Source organism: Plodia interpunctella, chromosome 25 (assembly GCF_027563975.2).
Source record: "Plodia interpunctella isolate USDA-ARS_2022_Savannah chromosome 25, ilPloInte3.2, whole genome shotgun sequence".
Classification (NCBI taxonomy): Eukaryota; Metazoa; Arthropoda; class Insecta; order Lepidoptera; family Pyralidae; genus Plodia; species Plodia interpunctella.
In genome coordinates this window covers 3,661,981-3,684,491 of record NC_071318.1, presented here as the reverse complement: position 1 = coordinate 3,684,491, position 22,511 = coordinate 3,661,981, and the positions used below count along the sequence as shown (strand labels likewise).

The window sequence follows — 22,511 nt, the reverse complement described above, 5'->3', positions numbered from 1 at the left end:
ATTCATACCGTTTTGTGTTTTACCCAGTCTAATAGCCAGTTTCTAAAATGAAATGTGTTTTCTACGAGCCATAGACTATGGAAGCAGTACTGAACCACTGATATTGACTTAAAAAGGCGTGACACGTTGCTGCAGGAATTCAAGTGTTTCAAAAATACTAGGACATATAAGTATATATCTAAAAAGGATATTTGCATCAATGAAAAACCTGTAATACATATAATTTTGTTTATTTACGTCGTAAAAGTTACAATATTGAGTGTTGAGAACAAGACAGAAAATTACGAATGTAGAAAATATCTTAAACATTACGAACGTCTGGATGCTAACTTAAATCTAAACATGGATTATTTTATTTGGATATTCGAATGATCGATATTTTATTTATAGCAACACTTACTATGAATTATTTAAAGTTGGTTTTATTTTTAATATAAAAGACAACAAAAGATTTTAGAGAACTGTTTATGTCTTTTGAATCATATTGTGATTTATAAAAAAAAAAAAACTACATGGCCAGACATAAATCAAAACTATGAAAATTACATTACTTTATTTATGTGCTGGCAACAATTTTATGAAAGTCACTTTTGTATTATGCTATGTCCACACTGAGCTAATGAAAGCCAACAAATGGATTTTTATCTGATTTTATTGGATTTCTGTTTCACAGAAGTAAAACATGTTATTTTTTGGCGTTTGTTGTCTAGGCACGGCACTAGAAATACCTACTGGGTGAATGAATGTATGATAGCAAAAAATGTCTTCTTAATTGGTGGTAAATAATGTACCTATGCAATGAATATCTATATCAACGCATGTTCCCTTACTTTAACTTGCACAAATATTATTTAATTGAGTATGTTCTGAACAAAAATAAATATATAGTCAATTTGAAATCACGTCAAGATTTCATTTTATTTTAACAATTCATAATAAGTTTACTTTTTATGTTGTGATAATTATGTCGAAGTCACAAAAAATGGTATTTGCATCTCCGAGACAACTATCAAAGATTAAGTATTAAGATCTTAAACTAAGTGATGACAGTTTTATAGTCAGAAAAAGAGAGCTGATTTATAGTGTGTCAAATATAGTTTTATCTCTGTGACAGCAGGATGCAACGTTAATTTCGAAATGAGAGCGATAGAGATGTAATATATTCAAACAATCGTGAATATTTATTTCAATTATTAATTTTAAAATTTATTTTCATGATTTTATTTAAGTTCGTTCGTTTATTGAAAGTTGGTGTAAATTTCATTTACGGTATTCAATTGAATACCACATGAATAAAGTTTTTAAAACATAGCTTGGTCCCAGTGACAGATGGCAAATAGTACGAAAATTTTACTACACACTTCGAATGTATAAGTTCATCCTGCTGTCACAGGGATCCTAGCTATATTTTAGACACTTCAATGAACAAATTATGTCAATTTTTAAGCTAATTTCAGTATAGTTAACAAAATATTACATGGTTTTCTGTGTTATAAAACTGTCATTATTTAAACAGGTAGAATACCTATAGGACCTAAAATCACTATGACTGTAGTAGAAATATTATAAATGCATAAGAATAAAAATATTTTTGTTCGCGTCTTAAAACTATTCACTTATATAAAGAACTGTGACTGTTTCTTATTATTTATTTATCTTAATAAGTACGTACAGTATGCTTTATTTCACGCATCGTGAGTATTTCATAAGAAGCATAGACAAATTTTTTTTTTCGATTTGTAAAATAAATGATACTAGTTATGTAGTTTGTAAACGTACTGCACGTTTTCTTTTTTGTTTGAAGTCATTTAAAAAAGCTAGCAGAACGACAAGCTATAATAAAAACTATTTTTTATTTACATTGGAAAAAAAATGTGCAGATGGAAACACTGAATTATTAGTATTGACAACTTGCCATTACATAGTACATTATTATGAATAAATCATTACAACTACATAATAAGGCACCTCATGTTTTTTTGGTTTACACATGAAAAAAGAACACTTACACTTGATATACTGCCGATTAAGGAAATAGGCACTCAAAAAACATTACACTATTCTTAACTAACACAAGTTACACAACATTGAAGTATTACACCGTAATATGGCATTAAAATCATAAATAACAATTTATAATTAAGAGATCAAAATATGTCTTCATTATATGATTAAATTGATTACCACATGATTGGGTTAGAACTGATTACTATATTTCTTTTTATACTTAGTCTAAAATTAGGTATTTAAGTAGGTTTTCATTGTTGAGTTTATTACAACAGGGCAGATGTAATTTTTTTATTTTGATGACTATTCGAAGGCCTTTATATTGTTTGTAAATTCTTTATTGCACGAAGAAAACATACAGAGAAAGCATATAAATTATTAAATACACCAGTGAAAAAAAAAAATAAATAGAAATAAATATATTAGGACAAATCACACAGATCACAGTGGCCTTAAAGATATCAATTTTATCCAGAGCATATATATTTTTACAATTTTCTGACCTTGCCATCTACCCTAATGCTATTTTAAATTGAAGTAATCAAAATTAATTAAATATCTTTGAACATTTTATTTTAGTAATCGGTTTTCTTGAATCTATTCAAGTTATAAGACAATATTTTTTAAGACAAGAAATCTAAACGTAAAACCGAATGGTCAGCATATTATTGGTAAGTATTTTTATTATACATATGTATAACATTTAAATGTATTTGTTATACATGTCACACATGCTTTTTAACTTTTTTTTGAAAATAATAATGAGATGAAAAAATTCTGGAATGGATGAATTAATTCAGTCGAACTGGCATGGTGTCGATAGCTCAGTGGTTATGAGGATAGGATCGCGGATAGACAGGGGCGGGGGTTCAATTCCCGTTCGATTCCAGATTTTTTTCATCTCATTATTATGTATAACATTTGTTAATTAGTTATATGTATATTTTGGGCAATTATTATTGTATGATTATACAAAATTCGCTCCTGTTTCCATTTTTTGTTAACGTAGCCAAAATGGTGAGTACTCTTCTTATCTTGAATGAAGCTCGTTGGATCTGAAATAAAAAAAAAGTGAAAATTTAGTTTATGTTAAATTGGGCACTCAAAGTTGTCAAAAAATATTGCTTTTATTTTATGGTCATACAAAGTTAAAAAAATGTATTTATATCGTATTACCGTATTTAATTTTACTACTGTGATGAACGATGGATGTTACCTATAATATAGCCAAGTACGAAAAGAAAAGTACATCAACGTACGCAAATTCATAGGAAACTACCTACTTGCTATTACCACAGAATAAATATCCATGCAGAATATCTTGACATGTGCGGCTCAGACGTGCGTTATTTTTTTCCGACATGTTCCACTGATATCTAAAGGCTTGCAAATAAAATTAAATAATAATAGTGAGTCCACAATGTAGGCAAACTGTTTGCTGATCTGTTGCCTTTGGTATAAGCATGTCCTAAATATATCTATAACCTAAAACCTATGACTTACTATTTAGGAATAAACAATCAAGTCTTTGTTATCACCTATTCCGTAATATTACATCCGCCTTCATATTTCGTACGTCTAAAAATAACACGTTCAAAAATCAACATTTTTCTACTTCCAAATACGTCGGTTATAGGCCATTTGAAGATTTACTTCGGCCTCATTTACATAGCGATGTAACGTGTGAACATATATAATTTATTATGGATACATTTAAAATCATTGCATAAATTGAAAAAAATAATCGAAATTAGTAAGTACGTTTTTAAATTAACATGATTATTTCCATCCTAGTCTTATGTCACTTTCCAACTATCTCCACAAAAAAAAATCACATTAATTCATTGTTTTGTTATGACGTGAAAGAAGGACAAACCAACTAACCACTATGTGTAAAATTAGTATAGAAATATGGATCTGGATTCCACTCTTGACAGATGACGCATTTCAGGAATTTTACGTGTAACCTTGAAAAGTTATAGGATAGAAAGGTTTAAATTGAAATTGTTTTGGTTGTTTTGTACTTTAGCGGATAGTGGGAATTTATCGTATCTAAATATCCTCAATTATAATTTCTTATACATTTACTTATGTTAGGGCTAAGATATGAAATTGACGTTAGCCTGCTCTTGTATTGAAGGCCAAGGCTGTTATTGGGTCATTGAGCGGATAAGTACCTAGTAAGTAAATAAATATTCGCTCAACCGTAAAATTCGGTGTAACTGGATGCCGGCTTAGTCCTATAACTATGTAACGGTTGTATCTGCCTTATACGGGTGAGTAGAAAGTGCTATCTCATGGATAGTTCGTTTTAAACTCTTTAACTGCCGGATATGTTGATAAAGGTCGCTCTACACCGTTATATGTCGAAAAGAATATAGAAATAGTAATGCTGCGTATTAATATAAAAACGGACAGACAGACACAACACCGACCTTGCCATAGGGTCCCTACTGCTGGAAGACAGACCTTCCTATGGAATCAATATAGATTATGAGATTCGGCACAATTCGGATTTGAACCTGGGACATTTTGATCTTAACCAGTGGACACGTGTCATCTGACATGATTTTTACGAATACAATAATCAAGTAGTACCTATATCTATAACCGGCGTATCCTTTCACTTCAAAAGCCAATTAAGTTTTTTACCTAGTCACTACTTCAAATACTTAGTGAAAACCTATGCATTATTTATCAAGTTTTTACGTGGCAGTAAAGGACCCTGGCCTATTATACGGAGAGCTGGTCGGATACATAATTCAAATTGTATTTATAGGAACTATTACCTACTGGATAAAAGCTGGTATTAAGTTGAACGATCACATCGGGAAATTAAAGACTAAATGTTATCGAGTTGGGTCCACGGTATTTCAGTCGCGAAGGACTTTAAGTAACATCTTATATGTGATATAAATGTTTTTATGTTTGTCCAGTATACAGGACAGACATATAATTTGGCTAATTTCCGAATTATTTATTGAAAGCTCGCAACTTGACTATATTAGGAGCGTGACATGTTCGGTAAAACACTGCTTGATCGCAATACAGTACAGTCGCAAAGTTACAGTGGGAGTAGTAGTAGTCGGATAGTGAAGAGAAGGCCATGAGTGGACCAAAGAAGTACGGGGAATGGACCCCGAGACAGGGACGGAGATTGTTTAGTAAATCACCGGGTGCTGGTCATGTGACATTGGGGATAGGACCGTAGAAAGCGCGAAAAAGGGCAGGCCTAATTACCCAACAGTGAGTTGATACCGATTTTTATAAATACAAAATTTCCGTTCAATCGGTTGAACGATGTCTGCTTCAAAATTGAGTTGCGAGATCCTATCCGAAGATATTTACAAAACTACATACATATTTATCTCATAATCACCTCTCCTCTCACGGTCTACTGGAATGAGATTTCATTTGAAATAAGTAGCACCTTGTATTCATTTTTATAATCTATATATATGTTTCTTATGTACATAAATTGATAAATAAAATATACATTGCAATAGAAATGAAATAAGAAAAAGTTGTTACTTTTCAGACTGATGACACCTCCAGTTTCCGAATTTCGCGTGCTAACTACTAGCATAAAACAGACCAATTTGCTATAGTTTTTGCGTTTTAATACTTTTAATAAGCTAATGGCGGGTGTGGTGTGTTACAAGCTACACCCACTGTTCGCATGCCGACACACCTGTGGAAATTCGAGCGAAAATGGGTGCGAAGGTTATACCAATTGGAAGTCTATTAGGTACTGATAAATTATTGAGCCATTTCTTATGTGTAGAAAACGATTAGATTATATTTCGACCTTTGTAGCGGACCATACCGGACTTCTACACTGGAGGTCTCGTGTTTGTTCCGCCATAACAAAATGGAAACCTATATTTTTTAGATTGACCTTAAAATTATTACCGTACTGCGCCCGCGCCGCTTAAATCTGGTTATTTTAAATCAACCCTAGCCTAGATTTCTTTTCTAAAAAATACCCTACTTACATTATAAATGCGAAAGTTTGTGATGATGTATTTATGAGTGTATGTTTGTTACTCTTTCACGCAAAATCTACTGGACGGATTGTATCAAATTGATACACGGATAAAATATAACACATAGATAGAGTATTCTTATTCCCGAAATTCCCATAGGCCGGGGCGCAAAACTAGGAGGTAGTAAGTAAAGTAGTAGTAATATCCTAACGAAGAAGTAACAAGCAATATAATTCCTGCGAACTGTACGGTCACAGTTAAACCATTTAGCCTTAAATGGTCTGTGGTCATAGTATAGACAGTATAGCGCAACAAACTCTCAAATTAGCCCTTATGACCACACTATAGAGGTGCGCGTATAACTTGATTTGTAATCGACTGTACGTGTCAAAGTACGGCAGCACTCGCGTGCAATTATTCAATTAAGCTGACAATACATAGTAATAATTTTTGCATCAACTTGACTTCATAAGTATGCGAAATGATATATTTTGTACCAGTTTCTTTTACATAATGGGTTGAGGCGTGGTCTGCAAGTAAAGTTAATTGAATATCACAGAATTTAATTGTGCATTTAGGTGCTATTAGCGCCATCTCTCTCTCTCTCATCATTACGTGGTTTCATTTGAAGCTGTGACGTCCAAAGCTCAGGGTTCGGGAAAAGAAATTAAAATTTTGAAGACATACAAATACAATCAGCCGCCTGCCTGACGTCAACTCTCTTTGGGAATACCTACTATTGTAGCCTATCAGCTATTAAGAATCGTACGACATCCACGGGAGGATATGGAGTGGACCTATTCTAGGGCGGAACCACACGCCGCACATTAGCGCCATTACATTTTTAATAAGAACACAAAATATCTTAACAGATTACGCCACACTTGATAAATAATTTTAGTTGAGAGTATTATAGTAATCTACAATACAATGTGGTCACAGTAGACTAAACGGATTTTGGTGGCCACCGTTTCTGAGTTAGTAATCTGTGACTACATTGTATAATAGAAATTTATTTATACTTAATTATATATACAATACAATATTTTAAATATTATATTATACTTTGTAATAAAATTATTGATCTATTTAATATGACATAATTTGTCAACGAAATAAATGAAGTTGAAAATGTGATATGAATTGAATGTTTTTTTTTAGTACAGTACCTAAGCGCGCTCTACAGAAGTTTACTCTATGACAAATGCAATACGCTTTAGATAAATACGATTGATTTCACATTACTGAAATGACTTTTATTAATGCATAGTAGTGTATGATAGATAAAATCTAATTTAGTTGCCATCATTACTCGTGTATTATCTAATTTGAGGTTATGCATGACTCTGCAATGTCGCACACTGGCGCCACCATTTTTATACCATTACATTAACATATTTCAATGTATAGATTTATAATATTAGTTTTCGCAAATAAATAAATCATAGATCAATAGAGACGCGATAGTTCTTTAGTGTGCGTTGTTCTCCAACTAGTCAAATCAGATATTGTTTTCTAATGTCAAAAACATGACAAGCTTGCATGACAGTGATGTATTTGTCACGTCACGGATTTTAGAGTAAAAAGCTTTGAGACCGAAAAAATAGTAAATCTCGTAATGAACAAAACTGATCTATTAAAGTGACATGTTTGATTATTCAAATATCTTTATACATTTTATTCTTTCCCCAGTCGAATAGAGGCTACGTTTAGTCGTTAAAGAATATTAAAGGCTTGTGTAAAAAAATCAAGTAGCGTCGCCGGTCACAAAATCTCAGCCATCATCTTCAAAATCGATCCCGATCTTGGTATAATACAACATTTCCGTATTTACAACTGAAATAAGCTAGGTTATTACAGTCAGTGAAATACCTAAACACGTATCTATTCCTAGAATTATCTGTGCATTAAAAGCAATATTTCATATAGAAAAGGTTACCAATATGTTGGATGTAACAATAGTGCTAATTTATCGCAAAGAGGATGTCCATAAATATATTTGCAGAAGGCATAGTTACTTTACAGCCTATTAAAAATTGACAACTGATAATTATTTCGGATGCATTATAAACTCATAACACAAATATAAAATTTATTTTAATTCGATTGATGTAAATAAAATATATATAGGTACCTTCTATATCTTGTAATTTCGAATATAAGTAACGGCTAAAACCCGAAGCTAAGGCTTGGCTGCATCTAGGTTTAGCTGGTTAGATCTAGTTGCAGCCGGTCACAGTCGGTTACACCTACCTACCTACCTACTGTGACCGGCTGTGGCCGGCCTGATTATGTTCGGTTAGACCTAGGTTTAAGTTTTATCATACCGGCTAGACTTAAAAAAATATTTTCATATTTTGTTTTCCTAATATTTCTTTTCTTTTTATATTAGATACCTCTAGAAATAAAAAATCTGTGCTCTTAGACATGGCATATCGGCCATTCTTCAAAGTCTAATCTATGATCAGTATAAGCGGTACCTAAATGTCGAAATTTTCGCGCCTCCATTCACCCGTTAGCTTTTGTTGATGTAGGTATAGTATTTTAATCATAGTTTGTAACGTAATCCTTCTTAAGGATAATGAAAAATTTTCAGTTTTATAAAAATCAATTTCTAAAATGTTTAAAACTATTTTCGTGATGCAGATCGTAAATGTTCACGACGGCTCTTTTTCCAGTGTATTTCCGAAGTATTTTCGGTCTTTTTGGGAAGAAAATATGCAATAAAATAATGATATGGGTTGAAAGTGGTTACATATACTCCAACATATCATAACTAGGTAGAACAACGATAAATAATTTAGTTTTCTCCTACTACTAGATGGAGATAGGTTCATAGGGATTTCGCTACGAGTAAATTGATATAAGGGCTTTTTAACTAAGTATCATGTACCACTTTTTAATACGTACCAATTTATCTTAAATAATGTTAAAATAACTGAATGAATTCAGAAGGCCTTCAAAATGTTGATGTCCTAATAATCATTTTGACATTAATAAATATTATATTTAGTTTGAAAAAAAAAAACCTTTTGACATTTCTATTAATGTAGCTCTATTGTTTTTCTATCTGATCTAAATGAGATGAAGAACACGGAGATTGTTTTGAGTATTCCATACTGCGAAACAGTAATTTATACTAATATAGTCTCAGAGCTAACATCTGCTAATATTTTGCAATTTGTGGCCCGAACGTCGTGATATGCCAAAGATGCACAGGCGACTGGTCGGGAGAAACTGATGCCATCTTGAATTTTAATGTGTTGTGTGGCGTAAATATGTGTACACTGTACACGGTACAGGGTAAATACAGTTTAACCCTAGCCACCTTTTTTCGGTTTTACATTATCTATTGCTGGGCCAACTAGTATTTATTTCATTAATATTTCTACTATTATTGTAATCGTTAATTATGAAGTGACAATATCTTCATGCATCATTTTACAGCTTTAAATAGTGAACAAACAAAGGAACCTCACCTGTAATTATAGATAAAGCGTCGGAACCTTCTTCTGCGCACCGAGGGACAATTTATTCCCAATCTTCTTATAACTCTCATTCTTTATCCTAGCTTTTGGTTTCTCATTCGTCTCCACAGGGCAACCCTTTAGCTCCCAAACTAGATTCGTCAAAGACTTGGGCCTGCTGATTTTCCTCGATCTCTTTTCTGGCAGTTTTGGTCCGTTGCCCGAGTCACCAGAAGTTCGTCCGCCAGAATGACTCGAATCTAACGTTCCATCTAGTTCCATAGCTTGATGAATATTTGAGAGACTCTTATACCTTATGTTGAATATAGGAGAATCACCTTTAGTTATAGGACGAACTGGACTAGTAATAGGACTAGGGGACTCCTTTGTCGGAGAAGTACTCTTTTGACGGAACACCATTCTGTTTTTGCCATTGTTAACATTATTCTTGATAAATAACTTAGGTAAATTGTTTGGAGCTGGCGCTATAGAACACTTTTCTTTATAAACAGTTACAGGAGTTTCTTTAGGAGTTATGGCAGTTTTACGCGTACGCTTCTCAGCTTTTTGGATATTTAATGGTTTTTTTGTTGGTATAGTTTCTATAGGCGGTGGTTCTGGCTTAATTTCTGTAATTAAAGGCATGTGGATTGGCGTGGGTGCAGGAGACGACGGCGCTGACTCATGTTTCGCTGTTACTTCATTTGAATAAGATGCTTTTATGTTCTTGGGAAGAGGCGCAAAGCCCCGCACGTAGTCATAGATTTGATCTATTTCATCATATTCATCAGGAATACTGTTCTCGTCTCTGTGACTACTGTATATATGACTGTGACGAGATAAATGTTTGTGTTGGTTGGCAGTGTCAGAGGAAGCGCTTCTTCTTAGGAAATAACCGGTTTTGACTAACGGTGGAGCGTGTAACGGTGCGTTAAGAAGCCTCTTAGGATCCCCTAATTTCCCATCTAAAACATATATCCTATCGACTACGTCCACCAATAGACGGTTACATTTTTCAACTAGTCTGGCAAATTCCATGAAATTTTTTACTTGTTCCTCGTTTTTGCACTTTTGCATTTTCAACGGGGCTGCTAAAGGTAGGGCCACAACTGCGTTACCTTCTTTCTGAAGGGGTAAAGCAAAAACATGTTCTTCTTCAAACATTGATAGTAACCTTATTTCTGGAACAAAATGACTGGCACTTTTCAATCCTCTTGGTGGGGTCCCATGTACTAATCTCACTGTTATTGGCAATCTTTTTGTTAGCAAAGTTTTAGCTGTGTGCACTCCACTGATATTCTCTTCTTTGGCAATAGCAGAGAATTTCCCTCTCTGATCTAGACTTAGCAGCACCATGTCACCTTTAGAGTCAGTACATTTTAGATACTTATTTTTGCCTAAGAAAGCTTCTCCTTTAGGCATGATGACTTCACCCGCAGGTAGATTCCTCGCTCCATCGGCAGTTATATTACCATCTAAATCAATTTTAGCATATATAACTCTAACGGGCTCTCGAACTAAGCATCCATCATCGAGTTTGCGTCTTGCTAATTCGGCTACTGATTCAATACATCGTACAGCTCGACCTTCTTCGCTGAGGAGTTCAAAGTACCCTTTATAGGAATCAGGGATAGCAATTCTTGGTCCTACGCTAACCATTCGGCGTCCTTCTTTTAATTTTATAGCTTGTGCTATTATCTTTTTTCTCTTTCCGACGGAGACGAGAAGGGCGGTGCTCTGGAGTCCGGGACTGGGCAGTGTCGGCACGCCAAGTCCTCCATATTGCCCTTTGATGATCTTGGCGACATTGGGCAGTCGGTTTTTGACAACAAACTCCCTGAGATAGCTGCCCTCGTCCGCCCACCGCGACGCTGCCACAACGACCTGGCCATCAGTGGCTGCCATCGTGGATTTTGTCACATCTGGAAAAAATTAAAAAAACTCGGTCATAAAGTGATTTCACTTTAGTGGAGTGTTTAATATAAGGATTTCTCCGTTCCTTCCTTAACCATAACATGTTGGAACCCAGATTCGATGTAACGGTACAAGAGAAAAATATTGACCATTGAACTGTTGAAAATCTTTTTGATTTTTTATGTAATTAAATTTTCAAAAACTAGTTCGTCAGAGATGACTTATGTGTGATGTATCTATAAAATAATTACATTCGACAACATACCAACCTACCCAAATTCATAGCAAATTCGCCGTTATTACCGTTACATAAATGAACCTTTAAGCAGGGTACCATGACATGCGGTTGACTGTGCTTTTGGATCTAACAGAATCAAGTGTACCTAGTACGTAATTGAAATAGTGATTGAGAATATTACATCGATCGTCTGCCGCATCCAATAATAAATCATAATTAGGTACATCGAACTTTGCATGTGTACAAGAGGAAATTGTTTAATCCTGTTATGAACGATTAGTTAATCCATAACAGCAATTCCTTAATAAGTGATCAATTCCTGCTGCGTCGCTCATTGAAATAAAAACATTAACCACATATTTTATCCGGACATTCGAAATTACATAAAAAAATAAACATTTAAATTTCCGGTGTGTCGCATTTTCATGTTTCTGTACAGTTAGAAATCTCTTAGGAAATTATTACTTTTAGTTACGAGGTGATAAATAAAGATGAATAATTTAAATCCGGTCGAGTGCAAATAAGGATCTTGACAGAGAGATGGACAATAAAATGATCTTAAAACGGTTTTGTTTTCAACTTTTGAGGTATGCAACCCTAAAAAGTGCGAGTTTTATGGTTCTTGTACACATTTGCCATGATCGCAACCAATCGATATTGCAAGTCGACGTAAGACGACGAAGAGGTGAATTAATTCGGTCGAACTGGCATAAATAAATAAATATAGGGACAAATCACACTGATTGAGTTTGTATCACAGTTAGTTCGAGACTTGTGTTATGGGATACTAACTCAACGACACTTTATTCTATTACAAATGCATATATATAAAAATCAAAGACCCAGGTCAATCTGAGAAAGATCATTTCCATTTTGACCTGAGGTAGCAGTCCGGCATGATGACCAAAAGGCCACGGAGGTCGTAGTCGACGATGGAACGATAGCTCAGCTATAAAAAAACACTGGTCTTCTTTCGGAAGTTTTGGCCACAAACAGCCAGACCGATTCTGTTGATATCGAGTGAGATAAAAAAAACCGTTATAAAATAAACGTGTTGTAATTTAGTGCTAAAAACTAAAGAGTTGGTACGCGCTCTGATAAAGGTCGTGGTACAATGAGACGGTTTAAATGAAGCTTGAGAAATGTGGTTTCTATTTCTCCTTACAATAGAACTACTCTATATCCTCTAGTGGATGTCGTATGAGGCGAGTAAGGGACAGACAGGAGGGGTTGAAGTTAGTCAGGTGGCCGATTGTAACATTCATAATTTCAGAGTTATTTTTATGGCTATCCCCGGGCTTTGTGGCTTCACAGCGCCGAACGACATATACGGAGATGCGGCTTGAGGAGCTTGTAGGCATTACTTGCCTTAGGTTAATCCTCTGATAGCGTGTGTAATTAAACTACTTACTACTAGCTTAGGGTAAAAATAAAATTAAAACCTCCACGTAGTGTGCCGCGAACCTAAATGCGCCGGCGCACCAGCGCGTAACGTAGTGTTATTCGGCGTAACATCAACAACCATTGTCGGTGTACATTGACCTTTACCTCGATACAGTTGTACGGAACCTAAATTACGTAAATAGACTGTCTTGTCTAACAATAGAACTTGCATGTCTTCCTTCCTATATCTCAGTTACTTAATTTGTTTCATAACGTCTTTATTAAATATAAGTTACAACTGTACTGTACATTATACGCATCTTATTGAAGCGGTGATGGTGTAATGGTTAAGACGCCCGTCTGTGGATCGATAGATCTCACGTTCATATCCTACTCGTGCCATATGAGTTTGTATACCCACCTGACTCATATATAGTAGTTTTAATCAATCACCACTTGCTTCCGGTGAAGGGAAACATCGTGAGGAAACCTGTACACTGGTTGACAGTTTAGTTCGCCAGTGTGTATTGCGACTACCTGCCACTAGATGGCGGTAAGTAGTCGTAAAAAGTCATGTTAGATGACTTTAGGCGACTTGAATAAAATCTGACACCAGTGTTAGCAATAACACACTCGACTGATGATGTAATTATACGACAAATATCGAAATTAAAGGAAAAGGAAAAAACATATTTAAATACAGAGATCGGCATTTTTACAACATCTCATACGTAATTACATCTGTGAGGAACATAGCGACATACATAGTTACATTGCACGTTATATAAAAGCTTATAAAATAGTAATTGTTTGCTTATCCATAATTTTTTAAGAATGAATTTTAGGGTAACTCATTCCCTTGATCTACTTTTACAATCCTGCACTGGACACGTATTTATCCAATGCGGGGTTAACAAACAACTAATAAATCGCTATGATGGGATTGTATCAATAATCACAGTCTATGGTCAATTCCCACAATTTATTGAAATACATTTCGCTGTTATCAATCGATTAGTGAATGGAAGTGATCGATAGTGAGATCATTATAATTATGCCGGCTAAACACTATCGTCGAACCCAGACAGATGTCACGCGAATGCACGAACATTTCGAAGTTTGTATGAGAGCTTTTATTTACCGTAATGAAAAACCAGCAACAGTAAGATCTGATAGTGTGGAAACGGCTTAATATTTGAAATCATTATTTTCACGATGATTTTAATTGATATTTTACAAATTGCTTCCATTCTTTGGGAGCCATAGAAAAACATAGAATGGAATTAGCTGCTTCTGCTCTTGCACAGATTGTAAAAGTCAATTGACCTATCAATTCTCGCACGGCCCGATTTGACGTGATCCTATTGTTGTTAAATTGTTTTTATTATATCCAGGATCGAAGGGTTAAGGGAAACTTGAGGTTCTTTTCATAAGCGTCTGGCTGATAACCTGTCAATATTTCGGAATGTCTTCCACTAATAAGCTTGCTATCTAAATGTGGCATTCGTGTTTCGCGTCTCTTGAATCTGTCTACCCCATATGCTGTTATACTATTTTCTTTTATAGAGCCTGCTCTAAGCTTAGGTGGGTCGCATGCCTGTTTCCCTGGAAACAGGCATGAGGCCCACCTGATGGTAAGTGGTCACCGCAGCTTATGCCTGAAGCAACAGGTGTGAATAAATCTTTTCACGCCCTTTTCGAAGAACTCCATGTACAGTGTTTATATTTTACGAATTCTCACCGTCTTAATAAACAAATGTGATCGTGATGATGGCAAATAAAAAAATATTTTCGGTCGACTGTACGTCACGACTGTATCGCACGATTAAACCTATTGTGGCCGGAGATATTGCGGCTAACTGTACCCGATAGCTCGTAGACAAATAAGGAGCGTCTTGTGGGGCCGCGAGAATGGCGATTTGTAATTGAGTTTACGGAATTAATTTTTAGAAATAGAATTAACTTTTTCACAAAAATGACGTCGAGATCTTGTTGTTTCTACATTCAAAGTCTTGTTCGTGTTTACAGTCGAGGAGCCTAGTATTCTAATAACCGTTGGAATACTACTTTACGACCTGTCTGACGTTAACCCTCTTTGATAAAGCTGGTAAGGCAATGTCACTCACAAATTTGTGTCTCTTAGTCGCATCGTATGACATCCACGGGAGGATATCTGGTCCTATCTAGGACCACATCCGCTTCTCGTACACCATGTCCGCTAGACTCGTGGCTCGCCGGACCGTCTGGTCCGCAGCGCAGTTCCCATGAAGCGTCATATTTATAGCGGACCCGCTCCGGCCCAATTTGGTCGTCATATTTCGTCGTGCCTTCATTATGGAAACTTTAACGATTCGTCATCTTTGTGATAAAGTCTAAAAATATATTTATATTAGCTTCTGCCTGCTTCTTCCACGGAAGCAGTTATTTTTTCCGGGATGAAAGGTATCCTATGTCCTTCGCCGTACTTCAAAGTATATGCATGCAAAATTTCATGAAGATTAATTGAGTAGATAGAGTATGAAGAGGTAACAAAGAAACTTACTTTCGCATTTATAATATTTGTTAGGATACTGTATGATTTCCACCCCTAGATGGTTTTAAAGGGCTGAGGGTAACTTAGGTTACTTTTGCCGCGGGCGGAGCCGTTGGCAAAAGCTAGTCCATACTTCCATACTTAATATCCTACATAAATGGAAGTCTGTTTGTCTGTCTGCTACGCTTTCACAGCTAAACTGCAGGGCCGAATTTGTACTTATCTAAATTGTTTGTACCATGAGTTAAACAAAAATGAATACTAATGATGATCAATATTTCTATTACATTATTAAACTTCGTCTCTCTCTAATTGTCGCATGTTCAAGGTTCAGGGCTGTGACGCCTCGAAGTCAATGGGCTGCTTAATATTATTACCCTCCTTAAAAAATATTTTTCTGTTAAGTGCTTTCATGGTTACCTATTACTCTTTCGAGTATAGTTTCGAGTATCTAATCGGACCAGTTGATGTGAAAACGTGAACAACAAATATTAAACTTCTTTAATATTTTTACTTTTTAGTTATAAGTACAGCGATCAATGTTTAAAATAACTGACAATGGTAAAATTGGTCAGCTTTCCAAGTATCTATCCATTCAATACAACGTTTCAACGCGCTACGGTTCTCGTTCCTCGCTCCAAATACATCAATACATTAGGGTTAACTATTAATTTACAATGATTACCATAGAATCCACTTCCTTATTCATATAATTGACAAAGAAAAGCGTGACAATACAGACGCAAATGTATGCCATGTCACTCGAATATTTTTTATTGTTTTGTCCCGGAACATCAGCCCCACTCGTGATAAATGCATATTATTGTGTATAAAGTTTTATATATTATTGTTACACCAATGTCTATAGCTTTACACACAATAATAAATATTTATTAAGTGCATTTCCATTCCCAGCCAAAGAGCATTGTCAAAAAAATCTCAATTTAAATTCATTTCAGTATTTCCCGTTTTTAATTTCGGGTAAGTTTCCCCACTTTTCTACCCTTCGAGACCTTATTACTATATGTAACTAAAGTCATACCTATATCAGGCTATGCCACTTCCGCTCGGTTCTATAATCCTTAACGACAATGCTGGCTTGATGACGTCAAGGATGACATGCGTGCCAATGGTCTAATTAGGGATGCCGACGACAAAGAGGAAAGTGGTTTCTAGGCCCCGACGATTTATCTATCTATTTTTAAAGAACCATTTAATGGAAGAGAAAAATATTTTCTCTCTCACATCTGTGCGTTTTCTTATTTGCTTCCTTAGCTTTTACATCTAAGCGTCTTCGTTCCAGGTTCCAAGTTCCTACTTTTCCTTCTCCATGTCGAGTCCATATTTTATTAACCAGTCCAGAGGCCATGGCTTTACATACAGACACAATATAAACCATATGAAACAATCTAGCGGGGGTCAAACTCATGACCTTCTTAATAAGCTGACCCCAATGCCGCTACTCTATAAGGGTCTAATTAATAGAACTTGATTAAATCTATTGACCGTTATAAGGAAATAATAAAAAGAAGGGTCAAAGTTGAATTCGCAATTTCGTTCAATTGATTTGCTAGTGGCTAGGCGGACGCGAATGTAATTAGTTAATTAGTCGCGGTCCACCCAGGTGAACTAGGCAGGTGGACCATGGGTAATCAGTGAAATTAGTAAAGATTCTTCGGAAGAAATCTAAATAATTATTTACATTATATCGTGAAAAGCGGCATCAACATACGTGTAGAATTTTCTTGTTTGTTTTTAAACTTCTCCACAACGAAAATACATAGAAAACGATAAAAAGAGATGCTTACAAAGGCGGAGTTATCCTAGAAAGGGATTTATAACAGTCAACCAAGTATTTGAAAGTTTAAAGTAAAAATGTTTTGTTAATAAGGTCATGAAACTTTTCACAGCATATTACGGCAATAATGTGAAAAACAAATTAAATAAATGTTGTATACATGATGTTAAAAACATAAAGATGTTGTCCGGCCAAACATCTTATATTTTAACCCCCAACGCAAACGGAAAAGTGCTACATGTTGGAATTGTGTGTTGAATTTGTAAACTTTCTGTATGTACGTTCAAATCGAATGACCCCATTTTAATTTAACTTTTTTATCGATAATTTTGGTTTTTTTAAATTATTTAAACAATATTGCACAACCTAAAAATTTGACATTGGTGTACTTAATGCATTCTCTGCCAGTTAAGCCTTAGGTTAATACTAAACAAAGAAGAAATAATGTAAAAGGACAGTTTTACCATTTCAGTTACGGGTTTTATCCGAAAAAAAAGTCACAATTTCTTTCCCATAAAAGGATAAGGAAGACTTATATCTGACAATAAATTTTGTTTCATCCTGTTTATTAGAATATTATTAAAGTATCTTTCACATAAAATTTGCTTGACCTTTATGATCCTAGGTCGTATTTTATGCATTTTTATGGGAATAGTGTTAAGATACGAGCTGTATTTGTTTTTTATTTAGTTTTCCTATTATGGTCTAGTCCGGTATCTAAAGAAGTAAAATATTCACTCGCTAAGGTTTTATAGGCAAATCAATTTTGTTTATTGTACTTTTATGGCCAGTGAAAATACAGAAACTGGTAATTCACTTGCTTAGGTATTTACTAAAAACATTATTAGAGAAGATTCACGAGGTCCACGATTTATAGAATGTGAAACTATAAAATGTTTTTACAAGTCTAGAATATATTAAACGTACATAATTTTTATATTTGCATTATACGTGCGAAACCATCACAAACTTATATAAATAAATAAATATATTAGGACAAATCACATAGATTGAGCTAGCCCCAAAGTACGTTCGAGACTTGTGTTATGAGATACTAACTCAACGATATTATATCTTATAACGCATACATATATAGATAAACATCCAAGTCCCGGGCCAATCAGAAAAATATCATTTTCCATCATGACCCGACCGGGGATCGAACTCTCGGTTCAGACGCAAGGACTTTACCACTGCGCCACCGAGGTCGTCAAATGCGCCATATATTAAGTTGTGGAAAGTATGCATATTTTTTTACTCAATTATACTTTAAGTATTGTACACATTGTATTAAGATGAGCTCAATGAATAGCACGCTTGGCCTATGATAGTGGCGTAAGTTACTCATACAACGGTCGGTCATTGGATGGGTGAAAATGTAATGTGAAAAATGTATTATATTGAGCTCCTCTGTGTTTCAGAATGCACCTTAAGCTGTTGGTCCCGGTATTTGCAGTCGTTAAAACCACGGGTCATGACTCTCAGACTCATTTTACATCCATAAGAAAGGCGTGTGCCCCAGCAGTGGGAACGTTTCGATGGCTGTTGATAATGATTGATGATATTGTACGATTATTGTTATAATAAGAAAATCTATGGATACTATCCGTACCTCTCTATCCATCTATGTATGTATTAGGTATGGTCGATCTAAACACGCTCGTGTTCAGAAGGAAAATGATTCTGCTGATCCATTATTATCTAGATATTCAATTATCATTAGAAAAGCTAATTTTGCGCGCGGTTCTGCGCTTTCAGCTGGAGCTGCCATAACGCTCCAGCTACACCGCATTACACTCAATTCATTTTTATGTATTTGATGAATTTTTGATGAATTAAAAATATAAATAAAAAAAATAAATTTCCCACAGCGGTGTTCCTTAATAGTTTCGACATTGGGGACTTCAAGAAAAGAGTCTATCGCTTTCTCAAAAAGTCGGCAACGCACCGGTGACCCGTAGCCGGCGTCCAAGGGCTGCGGTGTTTGCTTACCATCAGGCAACATGCATGCTCGTGTGCAAAAACAAATAACTTTGACTTTCAAATAAAAATTACGTATTCGGAAAGGTGCATTAACGTATAATAGTAAATCGGGTAAATTTAAGGTACAAGTGGCGTGTTAAAATGCCAGTGAGTGGTTATGGAGCCATAACATTTTACGCTGCGCTTGCGCCATCTAAAAAGCTGATCACTTTCAACATCAATGGTTTTCAAGTTAAGTGATGTTCGGAAATTTTCTGAAAATATGCTTCACGTGAAGGTATAGCTGAAATTAAACATGAAATTAGGTAATAATAATAATAATGTGCATTGGGGGCCATATTATACAAGCCTTAAAGGACCGGGCCTAATATTAAATCACATTTAAAGCAACGTAACAAAGTAAACAACATAATATTTTTATTGTATAATGATATTGAAGTTTCTGGCGCAGTTAAAAACCAATTATGAAAGAGAAAAATAATTACAACATCGATGCTGTAATTATTATAGTTAAACTACGGTAATTAGGTAGAAAATAGTAGTAGAAAGAAGAATCTCATTACAAATTTATTAACATGAATCTTATTTAAATTAATAGTGATTCTATATTATTACATAGATTAATTCATAAGTAGCATGCCTTCATTTGCGATTGTAAATATTAAGTAAGGTGAAATGCATACCAAGTTGTCACGTATAGACCTCTATGTCGCAGGTAATAAGCAGACATTCGCAACGAATTTGAATATTTGGATTTGGTGTGGACTATACAAATATTATGGAAGATCTCAAACAATGATTCTGGCCTGGATAATATTTTTAAATATAAAAACATATCCTGATAATCGTTGAATTTGGTGATATTTTACGCGTATTTTTTATACAACACTCAAAAAGGTAAAATATCTCTTGCCATGTTACATATATTTGAAAAGTTCATTCGCTTTTCTCGCTCTTTTGTCGGTGGAGTTCTTTATTTCCATCTCTCTATATTTTCAGCCATCGTAGTTAGAATACAATGAAGTTGGGTCAGACTAAGGAGAACAAAAACGTGAAAAGAAATAAAATTATTAACTTTATACAATTATTAACAATGAAAAACAAATAATTGACATTATTCCGTCTATGTAGCAAAACTCTTCTAAATTGCCAAAATAAACTCTGCATAAGTATTTGATATTGGTTTTGAAAAAAATCGAAAGCAATGGTATATTTCGAATTTACACATCCACAGAGGTACAATTAGCTTTGTAATTAGGTTGTTCTACGTCCCAGTCGAGTGGGTACGGAGGGTGGTTAATGTCTTCGCTATCTTGTCTCAGTTGATAAAGCGAATCTACATCTTGTTTAAATTTAGGGGGTGATTCTGCATCACCATCATCTTGTCTCAATTTAGGATGTGAATCTACAATGCTATCATCCTGTCTAACTTGAGGGGGTGAATCTCCTTCTCCATCATTCTGTTTCAATAGAGGGGGTGAATCTATATCATCATCATTTTGTCTCAATCGAGGGGGTGAATCTACTTTGCCATCGTGTTGTCTCAATTGAGGGGTTGAATCTACATCGTCATAATTTTGTCTCAATGTAGGAGGTGAAATTACATTGCCATCATCCTGTTTCAACTGAAGAGGCCAATCTACATCGATATCATACTGTCTCATTCCAGTGGGCGAATCTATATCGCCGTCATCCTGTTTCAGTTGTGGGGCTGAATCTACATTCCCAACATCGTGTCTTTCTAATAGAGAGAGCACAGTAGCAGATGCTAATGTTAGGAATAAAACCAGATATTGTAATATTATAGTGACACCACTCATAATGGGAAAGTTAAAAAAAATCAAACTTACATTTTTTGGCGATGGGAAGGTGTTTAGGTGAAGTGTATTTTAGTTTACGAAACTGATAAAAAAACGTATTTACGTTTTTATGCAATACAGCTTGTGGTAAAAAGTTCAAAAATTTTGGTAGCAGTAGTAGTTTACTTTTTTAGGATTCCGCACATCAAAAAGTTAAAACGGAAACTTCATATAATTCATTCGTTATCCATACATTCCTACGTAAAGGGATTTTTTCGGGAACGCTTAGAGGAATCGAGTTAAAATTTACATCAAATACTCGGGTCTAGACATCTGTCTGCTGTCGTTTCCAATTAGGCACTAATTACATTGTCTTTTTATTTTTAGCTTTATCATAATGGGTGTTCAACGTTATTAACCTTTACTAATAAGTTTAGACACACAAAATGCTTCGACTGAAATTTATTACAAGTACATAAAAGTGCCAGTCACGTTGTCAGAAAGGGTAAGGAATTGGCTAAATTTTAAAGTGTTACATAATACAAAGTTTCTCTCTCATCGCCGTGTGATCCTGGTTCCATTATCGGCTGTGAAGCCGCGAAGACCTGGGTCCATGTAAAAAATAAACCAAATAAAAGTATAACTAGAAATAGTGAATTGTGGAAAGAACAGACATATTGCGTCGACCTTAAATAATGTGATAAGGTATGGCTGATGATTGTTAAAAGAATGTGAATAAAAAAATCATCATTATCTTCCGTCGCATGTTTCACCAAGTCTCTGTCTACCCCACATTAGAAAGAGCAGTGACTTACGCTCATTTCTACTCGAACAATCAAGGCGTTTAAACTCCGTTACTACCATTAGGGGCGAGACCCGTTAAATGCGTTCAATTAACATTAAATTAGACTCTCGTCTCAATCAATTCCTAAGGTATTATCTGGCCAAGTTATAAGCTGAAGCGGGAGGAATTTTCCTTCTCTTTATTTAGACCCGACAACCCTTGACAGATTGTTGTCTTGGCGCCAAAAAATCAGGAGAGCCGACCCACGTGGGAATTGGCAAAGACAAAGAAGAATCACCTCTTTATAGAGGATACAATAGGTTAAACTTAATGCTAAGCATTGTCTAGTTCACTTCACCTTTGGGATAATGTGAGAATATTATTATAGGTTTTGGAAAGTTAATTAATTCCCAAGCGTATATTACTAGAAGTGCGTGCTCAGACCACATGCACATGTGTACGATTCTTTCAATGTATTATTGCAGTATATATTATAAAAAGTACACAGAAAATAGTTTTTAAAACATCATAAACCTAGTTAGTTAGTATAGTTGATCATAGTTGGGGCCGTTATGAGGATATGGAATGAAACACAAATACTTGGCTTTTTTGCCAATAT

At 34.9% G+C, this 22,511-nt stretch overlaps 1 protein-coding gene across 2 annotated transcripts in view; it reads right to left on the bottom strand.

Annotated features, from left to right (window-relative positions):
• Nucleotides 1–214: 214 nt before the first annotated feature.
• sano (serrano) overlaps nucleotides 215–22,511 on the bottom strand; it is a 104,915-nt gene continuing 82,618 nt past the window's right edge. For both annotated transcript variants that reach the window (XM_053764038.1, XM_053764039.1), the window contains 2 exons: nucleotides 9,473–11,382; nucleotides 215–3,062 (listed from right to left, as the gene is read on the bottom strand). In XM_053764038.1, coding sequence (XP_053620013.1) covers nucleotides 9,479–11,365 — 1,887 coding nt within the window. In that variant the 5' untranslated portion in view covers nucleotides 11,366–11,382 and the 3' untranslated portion in view covers nucleotides 215–3,062; nucleotides 9,473–9,478. The remainder of the gene's footprint in view (nucleotides 3,063–9,472; nucleotides 11,383–22,511) is intronic.